Below are 25,479 nucleotides of genomic sequence, written 5' to 3'. Positions count from 1 at the left end.
GAGACCTATTCGCACCACCGGGGGACCCCTTAGGATGGGTATAGCGGTCCATGATATTCGATTGAATAGTACCCCCCCCGGTGAATGGTCTTGGTCTTTCATTTCTCGCTATCGGGTTTGCCCGCCATATTGGGTGTTGCGCCCCGGAGGGGCCTTTGAGACCTGGTAACAATGACTTCTCACAATTTGCCCACTGGGGTCTCCAAAAGCGAGTTCCAGCAGGATATCCCACGACTAGGAACACTCAGCAGCTGGCACAAGCTGAAGTTACGGGGACAGGTTGACTCCCGGGCTGCCAGAGCGGTCTTGAGATAGGAGGAGGCCAAGGAACCAAAAGCGAAACCGAAAGTTAATCCAAGGCTGTGAGCAGGACCCCGTAGGCAGTTGTTGTTCAACTACTGCCTGGGCACCACAGTGACTCGAGCCCCGGGTAGTTCCGTGGAGCAGGCCACAAAAGTTCAAAGTATCGTAGTTGCGGTTCCCGGAGTCCAAATCGATTTCTGAAAGCAGCTATTATATCAGCTGGGTTGCGTCTTCAATAACCCGTTGTCGTGATCAGGATAAAGTTCAGGATAGATGCGGGAGGTGGCGAGGGTCCCGGGAGCCCTGCGCTCACACGGCCATCTTGGTTGCGCGCGAAGCTCCTCCTTAAATAGTTCTTTCTTAAACATTATGAAAATCATGTGTTTGAGACAATAGGCCTTTAAGGGTGGCTTGTCATTGCGCTGTGCAAAAGCCAGTAGACAGGTAATTTGTTACTGTGAATCTAGTTGACCACTATAGTAGGCAAGAGTTTTGGGGTTGGTGATCCGTCAAAGCAAACCATGGGGCTTGACAATTTGCATTATTGTAATCCTTAATACACTGTATTAGTAGGGATTTTATATTGTTTTGTCAACTACATTTTGTTAATATTGGAAATGTTATCACAGTATACCTGAGGGTTGCCTTGTGGGAAGGAAGGCTTATAATCAACGAAGTAGGTCGAAGATTGTTATGGTGACAAAATAATGAGAACAGTTATAGGCTTAATTGTTTATAATGAAAAGTTACTATAAAGGCAGTAGGCCTGACCTATTGGTTGGGACAACCATATGCTAGTCATTAGGCTTCTATGACTAGATTGATATTGCTCTGTATTAAGGCCTACAGACAGGTACTTTGTTACATGGAATCTCACAGGTTACAACAGTAGCCAAGGATTTCTGTGCTGGTTGCGCCCTCTTACAAACCATGAGTTTAGAAGATTTCACTGTCCCATTGCTTGCTAGGCCCTCTTAGGAGAAAAGAGGACATTGCTTTGCCAGTTGTAATTTTGTGTACTATGTAATTTTATGACTGTATGCCTGAGGATTTCCTTATGGGAAAGATTAATCTCGGTACTGGAGACCCCAGCTGGTTATGGTTACAAACCAATTATAACGGCTGGAGGCCTGTTGGGTTCGTTAGGAAAAAATATGTTTTATGCCATAGGCCAGGCCTGTTTATTTGAACATTTATTATAACTGCAGAATTACGGACATGTTTGACTGTGAAAAGCATATGTTAAAGTCAATAGACGTTTAAGGGTGGATTGTTATTTGTCTATATTAAAGCCTACAGAAAGGTATTTTGTTACGTGAAATGTCACAGATTACCTATGTAAGGAAGGATTTTGGTGGAGTTTACCCACACTGACAAACCCCAGTGGGAGAAGTCTTTATATGTAATAAATCTTCCTAGCAACTCTTCTTAGTGCTCTGGCAGGATCTTGACATAAAATTATTAAATAATACAAACTTTGAGAGGAGTTGGCCTAACTGCTTTGGCGGTCGACCTCGAATCTGGGGAACTGGGTGAACTGGGTTTGTGTCTAGGCAATGACGCTGAACATCCTGGGATTCTAGGCAAATAACGTAATCGCCCCGTGCCCACCAAAAATTAATGTTGTCCTCATGTAATGCAACTGGTGCTCTGTAAAGCACTCTGATACCCGATTAGGGTCAGGTTCGTGCTATATAAAACGCTGTAAAATATATCCATTTAGATACATAGAGGGGCTTTGGGTCACCTCTGTTCTGCCACTAGTCTTTGAGTGGCATTTACACTCTGCTTCCTTCCATGACAGCATCCCGCATGGGGCAATGGATCCGTCCACATCGGTCATTGGCTCTCTTACTCTGTGAATCATGGCATTTTCTGATCACAATCGCATCCACCTGAAAAGTAGGGTGCTTCAGTGTTGCAGCTGGTTGTCCAGTCCTTTATTTTCTGTTTTATCCGTTTACAGTTCCCCTTTCATTTCTTTGCTGCTTCTCTTTTTATATTAATATTTCTTAAGAGGATACTACAGATATTCAGGCGGTGATAATGAGTCTCTTGCTTGTCGCTTATTTAATCTGCAGCTCAATCTGTCCCATGTGGTCCCTTCCAGTAAACCAGGAGACCATTATCGAATGATGTTGTCCATAGTGTATCAGTGTTTTACTATTCCAAGATGACCAACTAGTTGGTTCTATAAGTGGTGGCCATGCTTGAACTTTAAAACAAAGATAAAATATTAACAATTCCTCTGCAAGACAGTCATCCGCTGCTGTGTTTAGTGTTGTTATTGTAAGTATACGCCAACTGTGTTTGGATGGCAGAATGTATTCTTTCTTTCTACTTTTATTCTTTTCATTTATTGTACTATGTTGTTGAGTTTGTGTATCTTTTTATTGTGGTTGTGTCAGAGGATGAATGCAAGAATGAGTTGGTGGATGGATAAATGGCTGCATAAGTGCACAGATGCGCGACAAGGTACTTTAATTCCTAAACAAGACCTATTGAAATTGCCATTGCTTGTTTTGTTAATCTTTCATTCGTACTCATTGAAAGTGCACGTTTCCCCTCACTTTCTCTCCCTGCTTTTGCTTTTGCCTCTGCCTTATGCGCATACACCATATTCATTCCCCACTCCCCCCAATCTCTGTTTCCCCTTCCGTTCGACTATTTATTTAACTTATGAGGCCAGGCAGCTCTTTTTATTTTTTGTGCTTCAAGGGCACTTGTTTTTCACTGTTTTTATTTACCCTTCGTACCTGGCTATATGCATAGTCGCAACAGTATGTTGAAAAGTATTGCTATGTGTTACTGTGTCTTTGTGTGCATGTTGTGACAGTTGCATCATGACGCGCACATGTGTCACGATCCATGCATGCACATCGGCAGCCCTAAAGGAATGGTGTCTCTTTAGTACAAAATCTATTCTAAGATTGCTGGCCATACTGTTGCATATGATTGACAAAAAGCATTGGTAAAGCCAAGAGCTCAAGCATTTAAAGCTGGATCTTTTTGGCTTAGCTAATGCTTGTTGTTATTAAGCTCAACAATATGAAAAGCTTTGTTGACCCACCAAGATTTGATCATGTGACAATGAAGTCAAATTCTGGTCCCTGCAGTAGAAAGTTGCATTAGTCCAGTGAGCCACCTATCCCTTGAACAAAACAGTGGGGTAGCAGGCCCGCTATTAGTTGGACAAAGAGGCAAATCTGAGCAGTGAATGTAAAAACTCAGGCCAGAGAGTAAATATTTAGAGCAAACAATCAGGACAGAAGGTCAGTTTGCTGACACACCTATGGAGGTGCAAGTGATCCCTCACTACGAATTCAATCCACAATGAACTTGGAAGCTAAATACATTCTGCCGAAGGAAAGCATTTGAAAAAATACAGGTATTTATTAAATCCTAATGCAAATAGAGACATAATACAAGTGGTAAACAAACAAGGAAACACAAAAGTTGTACATAACTCAGACATTTCCATAGTGTTGTCACTAAGAAAATGTCTGAGTTATGTAACACTCTTTTCATTTACTTGATTGTTTCCCACTTTCATTAGATCTCTGTGATATGATTTAATATATACCGGTATTTTTTTTTATATGATTTCCTGTGACATTGAAATAATTTACTTTCTGTGATCATTGTTGGTGGACTAATTTAAGGGGTAAAAACATACACACTAAGCAGAGTTCGACAGCCAGCATCCGGGACAGTTCACAATTCTATCCTGTACCATAAATGATAGTGCCTAGAGGCCAATCTCCTGTGCTGAACGCTGACGTGAGATCATAGGTAGAAAGGCTTCGAGTTTGGTCTTCAAAGTGTCTCTTTAATCTGAGCTGGCAGACTTCAGGAGTTCCTTGTTCCCCAGAGCAAATGAGTAGAAGTAATCGGAGCCGGATTATTTCAAATCAACCAGGATCTGATTAACAAAATCGATATCGTGCGTCAGTCGGGTGAATTTAATTTGGAAAGTATCCTCCTGTTTGCTGCATTGCTGCCAGGCATGGCAGGTGTAAAGGGCAGCATTTTTCCACATTGGTACCTTCAACAGGCAAATATGGAGAGAAAAAAAGTTTGCTTTTTCTGTGTACAGAGTAGGTTGTTACCTGCAACAGCTGGCAAAGCCGGAGCTATTAATAGACTGGACACTAGAGTTCTAGAGTTCCAAGTGACTGGCTGGGTTAATGGCTTCAGCAGCTGTGCAAAGCTGCTGAGAGGTTTAGGGAAGGCAGAGAAGTCAGAGCTACATTCAAGACCGTGTTAGCTGTTGCCTTCCAGCGCCACTACAATTGATCACAAGACTTCAACATAAACTAGTGCATAGCCAGGGACTCTGAAATTATGTAGCAATGGATGTCCAAATAATGTGACAAACTTAACTAAATTATGTGGCTAGAAAGGCAAATTATGTGGCATATTACGACCGATTCTGTCGCAATATTCATTGTGTCACTTTAACAGACATTAATAGGTCTCCCTTCATGAGTACCAGTTTACCACCTGGATACAGAGACGGTACTTTGCAGATGGTTTGCCACTTTGCAGGAACTGCTTCCACTTGGGTACATGAGGGACTGTAACTTTTTCATCCGCGTGGGCTCGAAACCTTTTGTTAAAATCAACTTGTAAATCAGATGGTGGATTATGTGGCAAGTGTGGTAGATCCATGATTGTGTGGAATATGTCGTAGCTGGAGATTTCACAAAATTCCAGTCTACCTCGGTATTAGGAAGCAGAAACCAAAGTGTAATCTTTCATCTGCTAATACTTGCACCTGTGCTGCCGATAAGCTTACCCAACTTGCCAAAAAGATGTCGGAGAATGGAATAAACTCCACATAGATAACAGAGGCTCGCCAACACAACGTAGAGGTTAAGAGACGGACATAAGTCCATCAAAACACAACCCGGCAACAGGCAGGGAGAGATGGAGTTGCGTTTTTATTTGTGGCCAGGCTTGTATTAAAAACCGATGTTTCTAGACAGAGTGCTAATTAAAATATTTACATATCAATAAAAAAAGATTTTTACCTAATCATACTATTAACCCAATAATCTGCAATCTGAAAACCATTATCCTTTTATTGGATGGACCTTGCAGTTTTAGTAATGGAATAGACCTTTGAAGCAGACCCATGCCCATGGAGACCGCAGGATTCGAACCCTTGACCCACAGACTGAGAGCGCGAGTCTCACCCTGTCACCAGTAGGCCACAATCCGCTTCTTCTTTTTCTGATGAAAATATTAAATACAAAAGCCCACGAGAAGAGTAGAGAGTAGTAGTTTTGTTCTGTAGGGTGCAGCATATATTAAAACAGAAATTTCCAAACAGACCCCCAATTAATATATTTGTGTATCAATAAAAAATAGTTTTTAACTAATCCTATTATTGTCATGTTAACAAACACCAATTTAGACATATTTGTGTAATTTCAAAAAGACTATTAGGCTCTAAACCTTTGATCTTCACATTAAGGGCTTGGGGGGTATTTAATAATTTCTAGTGCAGGAACCATGAGTGCACTGCTGTGCTAGGGGGAGAGAGCAGGGCAGTACCATATAGATATTGCCCTGCTGCCCTCTTCTCCAGTGCTGTCACTCTTTCAGGCTGCCCAGCGCCACGCACACACCTTTGCATAATCGTGCCAAAGGTGTGATCTTCATACCGAGCATAGGTTGTGTACTGCAAGTGCAGGCTTCCAGTACAAAATACTATGCTTAGACCTACTTCCAATCTTTTTCTACTTTGCAAATGTTGAGTGCAGGGCAGCTATGTGAATCGTTAGAAGTAATAAAAACATTTCTCCTTGTTAGCACCTGCCTCAAGGAGGCATTCTTTTTTGGTGTAAAGCCCAGTCTACCATTGTTAGTCGATGGGGCTTGGTGTAAAAAACCATGGATGGTACTGTGGGAATACGCATGTACCTCCCATACAAAGTCACTTGGCTAGTTGTGTTTTCTTTACTGTTTCTTTCCAACTTTCTAGTTTTCCTCTAGAAAGTTTATACCAGTACGTGCCACTTTGTGTGACTTTGCACGGGTGCAAAAGATGATAAATCTGCCCTAGAGAGTCTTAGGCCATAACCATTTGGCCGTAGCCACCGCTCTACATTTGGAAATGAAAAAAGTCAATAAGCAAGAGGAGGAGGAGTAGTAGTTTTGTTTTTGTGACCCAACGTATATTAAAAAACATATTTCCAGAGTGCCAATTAAAATATTTGCTTAGCAGTAAAAATTAGATAACTAATCCTACTATTTTCCCACTAACAAATACAATGTTAGACATTTTTGTGCAGTTTGAAAATTAATATTTATTGAACGAACCAATTTACATTCTTTGGAATGGCCCAGACCTTTAAGCCGACACAAGATTCAAACCCTTAACCACTAGACTGAGGGTTTCCACAATAAATAATTGTGCTAATAAAAACAAGATCTACCTTGTTCCTCTTCTCCTGTCCCCTTTAACTTTTCCTCAATTTATCCCCAGTGTGTTCTTTATTTTGTTTCATGTTCTTGTGTCTTGGCCTAGTTATAGGCTCAGCCATGCTCTGACATCTGTATCCTGTTTCTGTCTACAGCTCCTGCTCCCCACGATGCATCAGTCCAAAGTGAAATTGATAGTGACAGGTGACGACTTCGGTTATTGTCCAAGGAGGAACCTGGGCATCGTGGAGTGTTACCTTGCCGGGGCGGTATCTAATGTCTCTCTCCTGGTGAATGGCTATGCTGCCTCCGATGCAGCGCTCCTTGCCCGAAGGTGAGTTATTTATCACTCGCTGACTCTCTTAAGATTGAGTTGTTTGTCACTCTGTGTCCCTTTTAGATGAGAAATCATTGGTTTCGCCAGTGTTTAGTTTGTTTAAATATTTTTTTTTAAAGTGCAGGTGCTCAATGTTGTACTTCGGATGCCACTGGTCATTGCCTGCATAGGAGATTGCAGCGCAGAAGGTCGTTTCTTATAAAGAAGCTTGGGAGAGTGGGAGGGCTCTCTTCCTCGTAAATTGTTCCTATAACAGTGTCCATATTTCAAAAGCTGTGCAATTGTTTCACACAATTTCCCATAGAATTGTAATATCTATTGGCACTTATGTGACCATCGTTTTGTGCTCTCTGCAGAGCGACCATGGATTGGGCACTCTTTTAGTAAGAACACCTTTATGGCAGTTACTGGCATTGTCAGAAACACACTGCCTTCAGCCTCAACTCTGGAGCTCTCAGTCCTGATGTCATGTAAACACCAGCTTCCTAAACTTACCCCGACATCGCATCTAGAGGCAGCTGAGTTTACAGTAGGCACTTTACAAGACTCATATGTGACATGAAAAAAAGCTGCTGAAACGCAAAGGGCATGAGCTGGGCCTGTTGTGGCCCGTTTCAAGTCTGTTTTTAACCCCTTCGCCGCGGGGGTAATTCCCGCACTGCGTGGGGGGGAGGGTGGGGCCGTGGCGCCGCGGTGCTCGTGACGAGCCCAGCTTGTCATGAGGCACAGTGGAGCTGTGCTCATGACGAGCTGGGCTCGTCACGACTCCGCCCACTCATTGATTCTCCCGCACAGGTGGGGAATCAATTTTGCGCGGGCGGACCGCGACTGTTATAACAAGCCCAGCTCGTCATGAGCCCAGCTAGTCATGAGCACAGCTCCAATGTGCCTCATGATGAAGTGGGCTCGTCATAAGCACGCAAGGGGTTAAATACTTCTTATGATAAGCACCCATGCCACACAAAGTCCTGACTTTCACACATTCACACTAATAAACGCTCTCTTACACTTTCTCTCGCACACCTCAATGTCAGACAGTCCATTAGTGTTGTGTAAAGAGGGAGGCACCAGTCTAGCGAAGGAGGGACCAGCTCACCATAAGGTGTAGTGGCAGGTGGTAGAGAGGGAAAAGCTTACTGTTAAAGGTAGTTGCAAGGAGTGAGTGCATGGAAAGTCCACCTTAAGGTGAAGCAGCAGCTGGGGTTGAGGGGACAGTGCCTCGAACGTGTACTACGGGTGGGCGGAGGCGGAAAAAGCTCACTTTAAGGTGGAGCAGCAGGAATGTTAAGCTCACATTATGTTGGGGTAGCATGTGGGATCAGTGTAGCATAAGGTGTGCTCAAAGGTAGGGAAGAGCTAATCGGGTAGAGCTGCAAGGAAGAGTTTACATATTGTCGCAGCGGAACTGGGATACCCCACTTGCCCTAGCACACTGGAGAAGCAAGGGAGGAAGAACACCCTTCAGTATAGATCAGCAAGTAGGTAAGGGTGTACCTGAAGGGGGATCTGCGGGTGTAGTCTAATTCTCCTTCTGTTGACAAGTGGACAGGAACTTGTCTTCTCTTCTAAAGAAGGGCAATTAGTGTGATGTGTGCATGCATGAAGGGTGAACAACAAGAGAATACGAGCTCATAATGTGGAGCACAGGTGGCATAATCTCATTTTCAACCGAGCAGTGAAGAACAGATCATCTCAAGGGAGCAGAGCAAGCATGGAAGATATTGCTTTAAAGATGAGCAACAAGGGAAGACATGTTCATCCTAAGGGTAAGCAGTCAGCAGGAATAGCCCAGCTTATCCTCCAGAAGCAAGCTGGAAAAGCTCACTTTGAGGTGTCGCAACCTGTCAATCAATCAATCAATCAGTGACACTTATAAAGCGCGCTACATACCCGTAGGGTCTCAAGGCGCTGGGGGGGGGGGGGTGCCGCTACTGCTCGAACAGCCAGGTCTTCAGCTTCTTCCTGAAGGAGAGGTGGTCTTGGGTCAGGCGCAGGTCGGACGGGAGGGAGTTCCAGGTCTTGGCGGCCAGGTAGGAGAAGGACCTTCCTCCTGTAGTCGCTCTTCGGATGCGGGGGACGGCGGCGAGGGCGTGGTTGGCTGAACGGAGGTGGCGTTTGGGAGCGTAGAAGTTGACTCGGCTGTTGAGGTAGCTCGGGCCTTGGTCGTGTAGGGCTTTGTGTGCGTGGGTGAGGAGGCGGAAGGTGATTCTCTTGTTGACGGGGAGCCAGTGAAGGTCTCTCAGATGTCCGGAGATGTGGCTGGATCGTGGGATGTCGAGGATGAGTCTGGCTGAGGCGTTTTGGATCCGCTGGAGTCTCTTCTGGAGCTTGGCGGTGGTCCCGGCGTAGAGGGCGTTGCCGTAATCCAGTCGGCTGGTGACGAGGGCCTGGGTGACGGTCTTCCTGGTCTCTGAGGGGATCCACCAGAAGATCTTCCGTAGCATGCGTAGGATGTTGAAGCACGCCGAGGAGACGCTGTTGACTTGCCTGGTCATGGAGAGGGAGGAGTCCAGGATGAAGCCCAGGTTTCGTGCATGGTCTGTCGGTTTGGGTGCGGTGCCTAGGGCGGGAGGCCACCAGGAGTCGTCCCAGGTGGAGGGTGAGGAGCCCAGGATGAGGACCTCCGTCTTGTCCGAGTTCAGTTTCAGGCGGCTGGTCGTCATCCACTCGGCTACCTCTTTCATCCCTTCGTGCAGGTTGGCTCTGGCGGCGGCGGGGTCGTTGGTCAGGGAGAGGATCAGCTGGGTGTCGTCGGCGTAGGAGATTATGTTGAGGTGGTGTTTGCGTACGATGGCCGCGAGGGGGCTCATGTAGACGTTGAAGAGGGTGGGGCTCAGGGATGATCCTTGGGGGACGCCGCAGATGACTTCGGAGGCCTCTGACTTGTACGGTGGTAGGCGGACTCGCTGTGTTCTTCCGTCGAGGAAGGAGATGATCCATTCCAGCGCCTTGTCCTGGATTCCGATGTTGCTGAGGCGCCGTACTAGGGTGCGGTGGCAGACCGTGTCGATTGCCGCGGAGAGGTCTAGGAGGATGAGGGCCGCTGTTTCTCCATTGTCCATCATGGCTCGGATGTCATCGGTGGCGGCGATGAGGGCTGTCTCGGTGCTGTGTTTGGCTCGGAAGCCGGACTGTGAGGGGTCGAGGGATCCGTTCGTCTCGAGGAAGGCGGCCATCTGCCTGTTGACGGTCTTCTCGATGACTTTGGCTGGAAACGGGAGAAGCGAGATGGGGCGGTAATTCTTGAGGTCGGTGGGGTCCGCTGTTGGTTTCTTGAGTAGAGCGCTGAGTTCGGCGTGTTTCCAGCTTTCAGGGAAGATGGCGGTGTCGAAGGAGGTGTTGATGATGTCTCGCAGGTGGGGTGCGATGACAGCGTCGGCCTTGTTGAAGACGTGGTGAGGGCAGGGGTCGGTCGGTGATCCGGAGTGGATGGAGTTCATCGTGCGGATGGTGTCTTCGGTGTTGATCGGGGTCCAGGCGTGGAGGGTGGTGGTGGGGGGGGGTGGGGGGGTGGCTGGTCGGTCGTGGTGTGCGTTGGTTGGTTGTTGAAACTGCTGTGTATGTCCGTGATCTTGTTGTGGAAGTAAGAGGCGAGGGAGTTGCAGAGGTCTTGCGATGGGGTGATGTCGTTGTTTCCTGCGCTGGGGTTGGAAAGCTCTTTCACGATGTTGAAGAGTTCCTTGCAGTTGTGTGCGTTGTTGTCCAACCGGTCCTTGAATGCTGTTTTCTTGGCGGCGCGGATCAGCTGGTGGTGTTTCCGGGTGGCAAGTTTGTAGGAGGTCCTGTTGTCCGGTGTTGGTTCCCTTTTCCAGACTTTCTCGAGGGCTCGGCAGTTCTTCTTGGAGCTCTTGAGTTCGTCGGTGAACCATGGGGCCTTCTTGCTGCCGGGTCTGCTAGGCGGGGTCCTCAGCGGGGCGAGTTCGTCCGCGCAGTTGCTGATCCACTTCGTGAGGTTGTCGGCGGCCTGGCTGGGGTTCGCTGAGCTGGCAGGAGGGTGTTGGCTCAGGGAGGTGGCGAGCTGGTCTGCTGTGATCTTGTTCCAGCTTCTGCGGGCGGTCTGTTGCTGGTGTTGGTGTGTCGTCGTTCTCTTGAAGGTGAAGTGGACGCAGCTGTGGTCCGTCCATTGAAGCTCTGTGGCGTGGCTGAAGTCGATGTCCTGTTTGTTCCTCGACACCCCTTTGGTACCTTGTATATTCCCATTATGCCCCAGCGAGACTTATGTTATTGTGACCAACAGTCCCCCTTGAGACCAGTGCTAGTACTTCATTTTAAAGTATGCCCCAGTATGCTTCCTGAGGCTTTAACTAATACCTTATTCTAGAAATTAACCCAAGAATGCTCCTGAGAATCTGACTGTCCTTTAGGCACGATGACATTTCAAAATTAGTTGAAATCTTGCAGGATCTTGGCAACCACGTGATTTGGTGTCCATTTTGGGGTGCAGCTATCTTTTTAAAACACATAAAGGCCCGCTGGTAGTTCAAGGCTTTGATCTCCCATCGATGTTCGAAGGGAGATGAAGTCCTCCATCGAGCGCTGTCCTTGTCTGTGCAGTCCAGCATGTCATCTCCCTTCTCTTGACTTGTTTGGCAGCTTCGCATAGCATTCACCATGGAGTTCAGAATCTCAAAAGATTCAAAACGAGATTTTTCATTCACAACCGGGAAATCCGGTTAGTGCACTAACTGAATAGTTACTCTGAGCATGTAAAAGAAAGTTTCCACTGTAAACCTTATTTTCCTGAGGGTAATTTCCCGTTGTTCATTAAGACAAAGCCTTTCTTGAGAATTCTCAAGATCCCGGTCTAGTAAAATTAAAAACTGCAAAGTGTTCAGAGGAAGATTTCACTGTAGTAATTGTGAGTTACTCATCTGTGGCTAACCAGGAAAGACCAGAACTGGAAAACTTGTGTGTTTCTCAAGGAGTACCATCTCACTAATTTTCGTTATGACCCAAATCCGTAAGAGAAGTTGAAATTGGGAATCCTTATCTGTGAATCATTGTTAGTGAATTCTAGAGAAAGTCTTGTGTCAGGAACAAAGTAATTTAAGGAATCATCCTCTTATCTTCCACCCTTACCCCTAATAAACTAACTTCAACACACTGTGTGTATGGGCGTTGGGAATAGTTGAGTAGAAGATTTACGGTACTCTTGCAGTGTGGCAAATGTAAAAACTTTAGTGGACCTACACAGATCAATCAATCAATCAATCAGAGCATTTGTATAGCGCACTACTCACCCGGAGGGTCTCAAGGCGCTGGGGGGGGGTCCGCTACTGCTCGAACAGCCAGGTCTTGAGCTGCTTCCTGAAGGCGAGGTGGTCCTGGGTCAGGCGGAGGTGGGTCGGAAGGGAGTTCCAAGTCTTGGCGGCCAGGTAGGAGAAGGCCCTTCCTCCTGTGGTGGCTCTTCGGATGCGGGGGACGGCGGCGAGGGCGTGGCTGGTCGATCGAAGCTGGCGCGTGGGAGCGTAGAAGTTGAGGCGGCTGTTGAGGTATCCAGGTCCTTGGTTGTGTAGGGCATTGTGTGCGTGGATGAGGAGCCGGAAGGTGATTCTCTTGTTGACCGGGAGCCAGTGCAGGTCTCTCATGTGTCCGGAGATGTGGCTGCGGCGGGGGATGTCCAGGATGAGTCGTGCTGAGGTGCTCTGGATCCGCTGGAGTCTCTTCTGGAGTTTTGCGGTGGTTCCGGCGTAGAGGGAGTTGCCGTTGCACAGAAAGCGAAGCCCATGAATAAAAAAAAAAACTGCATGAGAAACTTGGATCTGGGTGCTGAGGACCAGTTCCATGTCCACGATTTAATAAGGGATTTAAATTAGGTGTTCCTAGTATGGTAGATTTAAACAGAACTTTTAGCAGAAGTTTGTTCGATACTACATTTATTACGCCAATAAAATACAGTGTTAAGAACAGAATTGCAGCGGTATCAACCTTCAACCACCCTCTGTCGAGGCACAGCTACGTCTTCTGGTTGTCGGACAATTAATGTGACAGTCATGACTTCTACTCTTGTTCCTCTTCTCAATCCTGAGCGTTTAAGTGATGAAAGTGCAAAGTTCAGTCTTTATGAACCAGCGGCAGCTCCAATTCATTTGTAGACCAGCAGCCTTCCAGGATGGTTCCGCTATGCTGGCATTTATTTTGTTCCATTTGTGTGGGAACATGGCAACATGGTCCATTCTGCTAGTCGAAAACAATGACCTCTTTTTTATGATTTTAATGATTTCAAGGAGTCATTGAGGAAGCGCTTGGCCAAACATTCATGTATGCAGGCCCTAGATAATGAGCTACTGAGTTTGAACCAGGAAAATAAAGACTTCTAATCCTAAGCTTCTCATTTTAATCGTTTCAAAATGGAAACTATTTGGCCTGATGAAACAAATCCTCCCCATTTTATTGAGGGCTATGGGACAGTCTTAAGATGCATTGGTGCATTTTGCAGATCACCTGGCACCCGTTCTGAATGTATAGATTTAGGTGGCAAATTAAATCTCATTATAGGTGATTTAAGTGATTGGGATCTATCAAGATAATTAGGAGAATGAGTCTCTTAATCATGATGGCCCTGAACCTATGCAGATGGGGGGTGCTAGACGTCTACTTTCTGATGATTGAAAGACTAAAAGTCATTGCTAACATTTGTGTGTGCAACACAGCAAATATGGGCATTTGACTAGTGATTACGCTGTAGAGCCAAAGACTGTGGCTCCAAACCGGGAATCTGGGATGAAGGCTTAAGAAAACGAGCATGTCCTTATAAGGAAATCATCAATTTATCGAGTTATGGACAATACTTTGGTCTCACATAACTTGGTAAATACCATGGCACAAATCCCCAGCCATCTTACCATCATTGTAATGGTTGTTAGTTAATGCCAACCACAGAAGTATCTGCAAATCATGTTAGATTCTGGAACTACTTGAAATTTCTTTGACATTCCTTTTGCCAGATCTCTGTGACTTCCTGTGACTCAAAAGGTAAATGGTCGAAAATGTCCTCTCAGGATTAATCACATGGCACACAGAACCTATCATCATGATTTGCGGCAATGGTCCTACCGAGATTGGAAGTCACTTTAGGGGTTCCTGGCAGCAACAACTCAACCGCAAGATCGTTTGGGTCTTCCCGAAGGTGCCCTTGTATTCCCAACACTGTTTGTATTAGTGTTATACGGAGTTTCCGGACTTGATGTCTCTGTTGCTGCTAAGTGGGGTGAAGTGACTGTCTCAATCTGCCTGAATGTTATCTAGAATAAAGATTTCTTTGATGAAGTTAGAGGCACAGAATTATCCCCACACAGAATCTCTGACTTCCAGTTTGCCCTGCAATGAGATTTATACTAAGTATGAATAGGAAAACAATTAACTTCTGGCCAGTTTACTAGACACTCTTCGTCTCCTCTTTGTTTTTCATCCAGAAAAAGGATGGGCAACTTAGGACCCGTGTTGATTATCATATTTTTCACGAGGTAAGTAATGAAAATCATTACCCTTGATACCCGTCTTGTTGGACGAAAGTTCGTCATTCAGTCTCTTTTTTTTTTTTTTTTAAAACACATGTTATTGTTATTTTTCACAACAGTCATACATCTTACTGTCAATCCCTCAAAACCCAACCAGCCCCTCCATGAAACAAAGGATCGCCATAGGAACCAGGTAGTCCGCCATAGTCCGAGTGTTCAGCAACTAAGTCCAAACAGTTTGCTCTCAGGTTGCTTATACTCCTATATGATATCAAAACCAACAGTCCCAACCATCAATTATATTAATTCCTTATGTAACCCCTCCCCCTTCCTTCCCCAATCTACTACTCCACTTCCCCCCTCCCTATCCCCCTGTTGCCGGTGTGTTCTATATGTCTACAGATACGTTTCGCATGGAGTGTGTGGTCTATACCCAGGATTTCCTGCTTCGGGCATTTCAGTGCCCTTCCTGTGTTCAATCATTTTGTCCTTGATCTTCCTGTGACTGCTCTTGCACCAGGGAGTGGACTAGTACTCCCCATGCTCTTGCTGTGTCTGCTTTCTCGCTGTTCATGCGTTGCGCTAGCCTAAGCCTGATTGCATCCTCTGCACTAGCCCACTTGAGCAACTCAGCCCTCCATCTCTTACTGCTGGGACCTTCACTGGACTTCACTGGACTTCCAGTGCATTGTTATTTCTCTTTTCGCTAGCACCAGGCCCTTGTCTACAAATTTACTCGTCACTTTTGTTTTGGGGGTGTGTGGAAACCAGTGTAGTATGCACGTAGCTTTGTCAAATTCTAAATTGCGCTCTGTAATCAAATTCAGGAGATCTTCCACTTCGCTCCAGAAGTTCCCCAACCTCGGACATTCCCACAACATGTGTTCCAATTCCACCCCTACTCCAGCACACCTGGGGCACAACGCATTCTCAATATTAAAGTATCTCATTATCTTTCCCGGCGTCAAATATGCCCTATGTATTATAAAAAAGTGTACTAGCTGAAAACGCGCGTTCCTGGTGCTCTTCCATGCCCTGCGCAATATTTGTCCCCGCGCGGTTTCTGGGACCAAAATCCACCAGTAATCTCGTCGCTCCTGCTAGTACTCTCCCTGCATCTGCCAGGAACATCAACAAGTCATCCGCATATAGCGAAATGTGCTGCAGCTCCCCCCCGGAACGTCAGGCCCTCATACCACTGTCCCAGCCGGGCGTGCGCTGCTAGAGGTTCTATCGCTAAGGCAAAGAGCAGCGGGTACAGCGGACAACCCTGCCGAGTCCCGCGTGCCACTGCGTACCTGGGTGATATCATCGTCCCCACTTTCACTCTGGCCACTGCCAATGTATACAACACTGTTGTCCAACCCACAAAGGCGTCTCCCAATCCAAAACACCTCATTGTTTTGTAAAGAAACGGCCATTCCAAGCTATCAAAAGCCTTTTCTATATCTACTCATAGTATCGTTGCCATTGATGAGGAAACGCGGGCTTCCCCCATAACTCTTACCAACCTCCGTATATTCGTGGTGGTGTTTCTAGTTGGAATAAACCCGGCATGGTCTTCATGTATCAAGCTGGTCATATGCTGCAACAAGCGTGAAGCCAGGATTCTACTGAGAATCTTGCAATCCGTCGACATCAATAACGGCCGAAATGCAGCCGTATCCATGCCTTCCCGTCCCGGCTTCAGCAGTGGGATAAGTGCCTCTCTCATCGACAACGGCAATTGACCTAGTTCTCGGGCTTCTCCATAGACCTCCAGTAATTTTGGCGCTAGTAGATCTATATATTGCAAATAAAACTCTATCGGTAAACCATCAACCCCTGGCGTCTTATTACGTGCCATGTTCTTGACTGCACTCCGAATCTCCTCAACTGTTATATCCCTACCCTGGTACGTCGCCTGTTCCTCCTCCAATTGCGGGAACTGCAGATTCCCTAAAAAGGAATCAATATCCTCCTCTCCTGCCTCTAACTTGCTCTCATACAATGTTGCATAGTACTCCTGGAACTTGGCCATTATCTCTTTCTGCGTGTACACTTCACCCCCATCCCCTGTCGCCAGTGCCAATATCGGTGACCCCCGCAGTGTCGGGTTAGCTAGCCATGCTAGTAGGGTGCCCGCCTTGTCCCCCTCTACATGAGTTTTTTTTCAACGTAACTCTTATAATCAAAACAGCGCAGCCTTTCCACTTCCGTTGCCACTACCTCTTTAGCTTCTGCCACTTCCGCCTGCACTTCTGGTCTCTCAGGTCTCGCTTTTTCTGCTAATTGCAATTTTAGTTCTGCTCTGTCTACATCCTGCAACAATACTTTCCTCCCTCCAGCATATTTGCCATTACAAAGTCCCCTTATCACCACCTTAAAGGCGTCCCATTCCACTGCTCTGGTGGAAGCTGTGCCCACATTTTCAGCAAAGTAGTGCATAATCCCTTCCCCCACTTCTCTCCAGAATACTGGATCTTCCAGTGTTTCAGGGCGCAATCTCCAAGTCGGTATGTCATATCTCTCCCTCGTCCAGTGCATGGTAACCATCAGTGGGTTGTGGTCAAAGTGTCCTAGTAAGGTACTCTGAATTGGTTACAGTAGCCGCTACCGACTGTGAGCTTAATATCTCGTCCAGTCAAACTAGTAGTTCGTGTAGTGACAAAGTATGAATAATCTCTATCCCGCGGATGGTGCGCCCTCCACACATCCACCAAATTCCACCTGGCCTGCCAGTCCAGCCTATACTTTGATAATTTGTAGACCGGGGAGTCCAGCAAGGGTGGGTGTGATCTATCCTGTGAGGGATCCACTATCGAATTAAAGTCTCCTCCCAGCACTATCGGGCCTGCCAAATAATGTGCTAACACTCCGGCCATCCTATCTAGGAAACGCGCTTGGTCCATATTTGGCGCATAAATGCTGCAAAATGCTACCTCTCTACCATGCAAACGCCCTTCAACTGCCACGAATCTACCTTCAGAGTCAATTGTTTGCCTTATCACCTGAAAGGGAACTCCCGCCCTGATCCAGATCAGTGCCCCCCTCGCAAATGCCGAATATGATGTGCTGAATACCTGCCCTCTCCACCTACGCTGCAATGCCAGTCCCTCCGCCTAAGTAAGGTGTGTTTCCTGAAGCAACGCTACATGTATACCTCTCCTAACTAAGTATGCATGTATCTTATGCCGTCTTGACATCGTGTGGAGTCCCCGTACATTCCATGTGATACAACGTAAATCAGGGGCTGCCCCCTTTGTCATACCACAATCTGTCCTACTCCCCTCGTAAAAAGCAGAACACACCGGTGATTAACACTCCCCACCCTTTCCCCAAACCCCAACTACCCCCTCCCCTCAAGAACAGGACCTAGAACAACATTGCTAGCCCCCATCCAAACCATTTCAACTCTTAACCCACACCTAAGCCTATCAGTAGTCACTGTAGGCATGCCTTATGGACTGTGGGGGGGACTCTGAGCCAATGGGTGACCCCTTGCGAACTAAGCTGCCCCCGCCCCCACCCCTCAAATAATCACATCTAGCCCCCAGAGCCACGCACTGTGTTATGGGATTTCAGGTATAGCTCACAAAGATGCTGACCCACCCCAGCCCAACTACTTAGAAACATCCTCTGGCCCTCCGTCCAGCAACCACTCTCATATAACACAATAACTACAAGCAAGTCTCCATCTTTGGCCCTCAGTTTCTCCCACCCTGCACTGCAAATTGGACCTTCACTCATCCAAAAGTCCATCCGCCGTCGCCGGAGTGACCTGTGGTAGCTTAATACTCTCCGCTTCCGAAGCCTCTGCATCCGACTGGGCCTTGTCCTTTTCAGAGTCTGTGCTTTCTGGTGATTGCAGCAACGGTTCTCCCGATAATGCTATTCCGGCATGAAGTGCTTCCTGTCTTTCCAGCTCAGTTTGTGCCTGCGAAGGTTTTCGCCTATCTTGTCGCTTGCATCCGTGGTGTTGCGATTGTCGCTGAGGAAGGCCCCCACAATACTTACTGTAGTGCCGCTCCGTGTCAATCAATCAATCATGGCATTTATATAGCGCACTACTCACCCAGAGGGTCTCAAGGCGCTAGGGGGTGTGGGGGGCCGCTACTGCTCGAACAGCCAGGTCTTGAGCTTCTTCCTGAAGGAGAGGTGATCTTGGGTCATGCGGAGGTCGGTAGGGAGGGTGTTCCAGGTCTTGGCGGCCAGGTAGGAGAAGGACCTTCCTCCTGTTGTCGCTCTTCGGATGCGGGGGACGGCGGCGAGGGCGTGGTTGGTCGATCGGAGGTGGCGTTTGGGAGCGTAGAAGTTGAGGCGGTTGTTGAGGTAGCTCGGGCCTTGGTCGTGTAGGGCTTTGTGTGCGTGGGTGAGGAGACGGAAGGTGATTCTTTTGTTGACGGGAAGCCAGTGCAGGTCTCTCAGGTGTCCGGAGATGTGGCTGCGTCGGGGGATGTCGAGGATGAGTCTGGCTGATGCGTTCTGGATCCGCTGGAGTCTTTTCTGGAGCTTGGCGGTGGTTCCGGCGTAAAGGGCGTTGCCGTAGTCCAGTCGGCTGGTGACGAGGGCCTGGGTGACCGTCTTCCTGGTCTCGGTGGGGATCCACCGGAAAATCTTTCGTAGCATGCGCAGGATGTTGAAACAGGATGCGGAGACGGCGTTGACTTGTCTGGTCATGGAGAGGGAGGAGTCCAGGATGAAGCCCAGGTTGCGTGCGTGGTTTGTCGGTTTGGATGCGGTGCCCAAGGCGGGGGGCCACCAGGAGTCATCCCAGGCGGAGGGCGAGGAGCCCAGGATGAGGACTTCCGTCTTGTCTGAGTTCAGTTTCAGGCGGCTGGTCGACATCCACTCGGCTACCTCTTTCATCCCTTCGTGGAGGTTGGTTCTGGCGGCGGTGGGGTCGTTGGTCAGGGAGAGGATCAGCTGGGTGTCGTCGGCGTAGGAGATGATGTTGAGGTTGTGCTGGCGTGCGATGGCCGCCAGGGGGCTCATGTAGACGTTGAAGAGGGTGGGGCTGAGCGAGGAGCCTTGAGGAACGCCGCAGATGACTTCCGTGGCTGCCGATCTGAACGGTGGTAGGCGGACTCTCTGTGTCCTTCCTGCGAGGAAGGAGATGATCCAATCCAGTGCCTTCTCCTGGATTCCGATGTCGCTGAGGCGCTGCACTAGGGTGCGGTGGCAAACGGTGTCGAACGCCGCGGAGAGGTCTAGGAGGATGAGGGCCGCTGTTTCACCGTTGTCCAGCAGGGTTCGGATGTCATCTGTGGCAGCGATGAGGGCGGTCTCGGTGCTGTGGTTGGCTCGGAAGCCTGACTGTGAGGGGTCGAGGGATCCATTCGTCTCGAGGAAGGCGGCCAGCTGCTTGTTGACGGTCTTCTCGATGACTTTGGCTGGGAACGGGAGGAGCGAGATGGGGCGGTAATTCTTGAGTTCGGTGGGGTCCGCTGTTGGTTTCTTTAGTAGTGCGCTGAGTTCGGCGTGCTTCCAGCTCTCAGGGAAGGTGGCTGTGTCGAAGGAGGTGTTGATGATGTCCCGCAGGTGGGGTGCGATGATGGCGTCGGCCTTGTTGAAGACGTGGTGGGGGCAGGGGTCGGTCGGAGATCCGGAGTGGATAGAGTTCATCGTGCAGATGGTGTCTTCTGTGTTGATCTGGGTCCAGGCGCTGAGGGTGGTGGTGGGGGGCGTTGGTGCGGTCGTGGGGAGCGTTGTTCGTGGGCTGAAGCTGTTGTGTATGTCAGCGATCTTGTTGTGGAAGTAGGAGGCGAGGGAGTTGCAGAGGTCTTGCGAAGGGGTGATGTCGTTGTTTCCGGCGTTGGGGTTGGAGAGCTCTTTCACGATGTTGAAGAGTTCCTTGCAGTTGTGTGCGTTGTTGTCCAATCGGTCCTTGAATGCTGTTTTCTTGGTGGCGTGGATCAGTTGATGGTGCTTCCGGGTAGCGAGCTTGAGGGTGGTCATGTTGTCCGGTGTTGGTTCCCTTCTCCAGGCTTTCTCGAGGGCTCGGCAGTTCTTTTTGGAGCTCTTGAGTTCGTCAGTGAACCATGGGGCCTTCTTGCTGCCGGGTCTGCTGGGTGGGGTCCTCAGTGGGGCGAGGTCGTCTACGCAGTTGCTGATCCACTTCGTGAGGTTATCGGCGGCCTGGCTGGGGTTCGCTGAGCTGGCGGGAGGGTGCTGGCTCAGGGAAGCGGCGAGCTGGTCTGCCGTGATCTTGTTCCAGTTTCTTCGAGCAACCTGTTGCTGGTGGTGGTGGATCGTGGTCCTTCTGAAGCTGAAGTGGACGCAGCTGTGGTCCGTCCAGTGGAGTCCGGTGGCGTGGCTGAAGATGATGTCCTTGCTGGATGAGAAGACGGCGTCGAGTGTGTGTCCGGCGAGGTGGGTGGGGGTGGTCACCAGTTGCTTGAGTCCGAGGTTGGCGAGGTTGTCGAGCAGGGTGGTGGTGTTGCGGTCGTTGTTGTTCTCCAGGTGGAAGTTGATGTCCCCCAGGAGGATGTAGTCAGCGGAGGGGAGGGCATGCGGGCAGATGAAGTCGGCGATGTCTTCGCTGAATTGTGTGCGTGGTCCCGGGGGTCGGTAGATGAGGGTGCCTCTGAGGGTGGTTTTTGGGTCCGTGTGGATCTGGAAGTGCAGGTGTTCGGCGGTTTTCAGGGTGTCGTCGTTGTTGGTCGTGATGCGGATGGTGTCCCTGTGGATGATGGCGATGCCTCCTCCAGTCTGGTTGCCGCAGTCTCTTCGGGTGATCTTGTAGCCCTCCGGAATGGCGATGGCGATGTCGGGCGCTGAGGAGTCGTTCATCCAGGTTTCCGTGAGGAAGGCGACGTCAGGATCTGTGGTGTCGAGGAGGTTCCATAGTTCGATGGTGTGTCTGTGGACGGAGCGGGTGTTGAGCAGGATGCACTTGAGGTGGTTGCTGCTGGAGTTCGGCTTGGCGGGCGCTGGAGTGGGGCAGGTCCGGTTGCAGGAGAACTTGCAGGTGTGGCAGCTGAAGGGTCCGTGGGTTCGTCTCGGGGTGGCTCGGTAGCATCCCGGGGTTCTGTTGGTGTTGAGTGCGCTGAGGGTGGCCGCGTCGTACGTCCGGCGGGTGGGCTGGAGTCTGCGGGGGCCAGGGGTCCTGGCGCTGGGCGCGGTCCGGTCGCGCGCAGACGGGCTTACCTTTGGCGCGCCTTCGGCGCACAATCGGCGCACCCGCTGCGCGTGACCGCTGCGCGTTCGCACGGTCGCCATATATGGCGAAGTGCGAGGGAGGGCGGAGCAGCTGGGAGGCGGGAGCAGGGAGGGTACAGAATGAAAAAGGGGCGGGGTTAGCGGCGGTGGCGGGAAGCGGGGAGCGGGGAGGGATGAGACGGGGGCAACCAAGGAAAACCAGGCAAACAGGCAATAGAGGGGGACAAAATTACAATTTACAACAAATTACAATTCAAACAAAAACAGTGGTACAAGGCAGGATAGCGAGCACAGACCACGCCGCTCGATGGCAGGGGGCGTGGTCACGCGGCGGCAGCCGGAGCAGAGAGGCAGGCAGGCGGGGAGGCACACGCCGCAGCTGGTGGCCGTGCGGCGCGGGGGGTGACCTAAACTACTGGTGTTCCAGCTCTGTAATTCTCCAGCCACGCCCAAGCGTCCTCCGGAGTGTCATGAAACTGCGTCTTACCATCCAGCATTATCTTTAACTTTGCCGGAAATAACAATGCATACTGAATACCTTCCGATTTCAGTTCTCTTTTAATTGTCAGGAAGGAGGCACGACTGCGCTGGATCTCCCAAGTATAACCCAGGAATATTGTCACTTTACTGTTGTCAACTTGATATGGCCCATCTGTCTTAGCTTTCTGAAGCAAGAGGTCCCTGTCCCTAAAATGCAGCAACTTAGCTACTACCGGGTGAGGGGGACGCCCAGGCAGCGGGGGCTTAGTGTGCCCGTTCCAGCGTGTAGAAGGGTGAAACCCCCTCTGCCGCACACCACCGTGCGCAGCCATTCTTCCAGATATCTCACCATGTCCGTCCCTTCCACTTTTTCCGGCAGACTTCCTACTCGGATGTTGCTCCTCCTATTCCGGCTTTCGGCGTCCTTTGCCCTTTTTTCCAAAGCCTGTATGCGCTCCAGCGCGTCCGCTATTTTACTACCTAACTCCTTATGGGCCGGTGCCACCTCCAGCAATGTATCCTCTGCTTGTTTCACCCCGTCAACCAGCTTAGAGTGGTCAACTCGCAGGAGTCCTGGCCCCGTCGCCACCTGCGCAATGTCCTGTTGCAGGGCCGTGCGTGAGTCTGCGATCGCGGCAAGTATCTGATTTGAGAAGCGCCCGCCTCTTCCGAGTCAGTTTGAGACCTTGACTCTCCATCGGTGGTTGGTTTCCCACTCCTGGCTTCCCCCTTGGTTTCCCCATATTCTAGGCCACTTGAATGTGTTCGCCTCAGTGTCCCGATCCCTAGATATAATATCAGTGGCCCAAATCCTCACAAGCCAGGGCGGAGATCCTGTTCCTCGGGCAAGAACTCTCCTCGCCGTCACAGATGGCTCAACAATAAAGCCAGCAGTTCCCGCACCGTAGGGCATCTATTGTTTCCTTCCTTGTTGACCTCAATACTCCTCTCAACTCACTCCGCAATGCCTGCCCTTTAATGCAGTACTCCCTCTGTCCCGTGCCACCTCTGCCGATGGCATCACTGTGTCTGTCATCTTTTCAGTTCAACAGCCAGAAGCTTCAGCTGGGCCGGTCTGCCCAACACAGCTCCTGTGCTCTGCCCGTGCCCTCGCTATTCCCGGGCTGGGCTTCCCTTCTGCCCTCCACTTCCACCTCAAGAGAGCGGCCGTGGCAAGTCACGAACTCCTCCCCTGCAGGGGGTAGTCCCCCTCCAACCTGCCGCTCGGGGCCGCTGTTCCCCACTAGTGGGAATTCCTCCAGCCGCCAGCTCCTTCCCCCTCGCTCCTACCACAGCTTGCAGGCTGCAGCTGTCCCCCACAGCCGCCTCCGCGACCCGGGGCCGCTGAACAGGCTGCCCCCCACTCACCGCGGCAGGAGCGAGATCACCTCCGGTCCGCCACTCAGCCCTCGTCAGCCGCTCCTTGCCGTGCTATGGGGCCTCGCAGTCCTCGCACCTCCTTCGCTCGTTCGCCGCTGTCTGCGGCCTACGCCTGCCACGCCCGTCTCACCAGCTCAGGATCTCCACTCTTGCCGCCTTACTGGCCCGGCCTCAGAGTATAAAGCCCAGCGGGGCAAAGCCATTACAATCTGGCCGCATTGCATCCAGGCGCCACACTCAGTAGTTCGGCCAGCAGCCTGTCCTCCTTCCGAAGGCGCCCCCTTGAAGGCCGAGAGCTGAGGCACCGCGCTCTCTCCGGTCGCTCACGGCCGGCAGCGATCCGCCCACACGCGGGGCTTCGCGGCTTTCAGGCCTTAGGTTTCCCGAGCTCCACAGCAAGCAGTCTCCCTGCCAGCCTTTGTTACGTCAAAGTGCTGAGCTGCGCTGCGTGCCTCCGGTAGACAGCTCCGCACGGCCCCGCAGCAATGTTATTTGTCCTCTAGCGGGGCCGCCGCCATTTTAGCTTCCATCCCCGCTCGTGGTCCGGAGGCGGATCCTGCTGAAATCCCGCAACACACGGGTCGATTGTCGGCAATTATGAGCAAGGGTAGGTCCGCACCCCCCCCCGCCACCTCTCAGTGATCACGGACAGTCTGGGATTATACGGGGTTGGAAGCAGAGCTCGGCGCTCACACCCCCAGCTACATCGGCTTCCAAGCCACGCCCCCTCTTCGTTATTCAGTCATGTGTGGGTGTTAGGAGGAGTAGTTGAGTGGAAGATTGAAGGATTCACATCGCACCTGCAGTGTGCCAAGGTAAAAAATATGAGTGAATCTTGACATGGTAATGCACAAAAAGCTCATCTTAACCACAAAAAGTAAGTGGGAGGAGCTCAACTTGATGTGCAGCAGCTAGTAGGTAAGGGCTCACCGTAAGATGCACCAAGTGGGGGAAAACTCTTCTTATAGAACAGAAGAAGGAGATAACAAGCACACAGTTGTTTTTGTGACAAGTGTAGATAAAGCACATATTGAGCCGGAGTACAAAGTGTAGAAAGAGTCCCGTTAACGTGATATAGCGAGGGATAACTTCAGCGTGTAATGGATCTGACAACAACGTCCTTAAAAAAAGGAAAAATATTTTGGATAGTGCTTAGTTTTAAAGTGGGTCATTGATGGCGAGAACTTGACTCATAGTGGGAATGGAAGATCGTGGTAAATCACCTTAAGATGCCACTACCGACTGGAATTAGCCCCACCTTAAGCGAGGCTGAGTCGTTAAGCTCTTATCTTTTAGCAGCAAGTATGGAAGCGCGTGCCGTATTTTAATTATTGTAGGAGCAAAATAATGTCATTGTTTTAAAACAGGTGTCAGTTGGGATCATGAGGTTTTATAATAGTTTGTGAAATTCCTGTATAAAGGATTCTGAAATATCTTCATATTTAAAAATTTACATTGATGCCTGATTTAGTGCAAGTGTGGTCATCGGTTTGGAGTCTCCTTGTATGAGATGATCCTTGAGCATTCTTGAAGGAGGTGAGCAGAGACAAAGGTATTTCCTCAGGGGGAGAGTTCCTGTGCACCTGGAGGTTTGGAAGGCAAACAGGGATTAAGGCTGGCTAGTGCTAAATTCTCCCAAAAATATCAATAGCAGGGCCCTTATCAGGAGGCCACTGCAGATTGTACCACCCATTGACCCTGCCAGTGAGAGTACAACACTACTATTTAGCATCACACTCCTACAGGTGAATGAATATGAATGAATATTAAACTTATAAAGCGCTAAACTTAGCCCAGGGGCATCAAGGCGCTACAAAGGACTAACGCACAGCCGAATAGGATGCTCATACCAAAGTTTGTGTTAAGAGCCAGGTTTTCAAGGCCCTGCAATAAAAGAGAATGTGACACAAGACCTGATAACCTATCAGGGAGAGAGTTCCACAGCTTAGC

At 49.5% G+C, this 25,479-nt stretch overlaps 1 protein-coding gene across 3 annotated transcripts in view; it reads left to right on the top strand.

Annotated features, from left to right (window-relative positions):
* The window catches only part of YDJC (YdjC chitooligosaccharide deacetylase homolog), a 149,648-nt gene that overhangs the window by 52,269 nt on the left and 71,900 nt on the right, over nt 1-25,479 (top strand). For all 3 annotated transcript variants that reach the window (XM_078667873.1, XM_078667874.1, XM_078667875.1), the window contains exon 2: nt 6,888-7,066. In XM_078667873.1, the coding sequence (XP_078523999.1) occupies nt 6,903-7,066 (164 nt within the window). In that variant the 5' untranslated portion in view covers nt 6,888-6,902. The remainder of the gene's footprint in view (nt 1-6,887; nt 7,067-25,479) is intronic.

Source organism: Lissotriton helveticus, chromosome 11, assembly GCF_964261635.1.
Source record: "Lissotriton helveticus chromosome 11, aLisHel1.1, whole genome shotgun sequence".
In the NCBI taxonomy this organism is placed as follows: Eukaryota; Metazoa; Chordata; class Amphibia; order Caudata; family Salamandridae; genus Lissotriton; species Lissotriton helveticus.
Note: the sequence above shows the minus strand (reverse complement) of the source record. Positions and strands in the feature narration are given on the sequence as shown.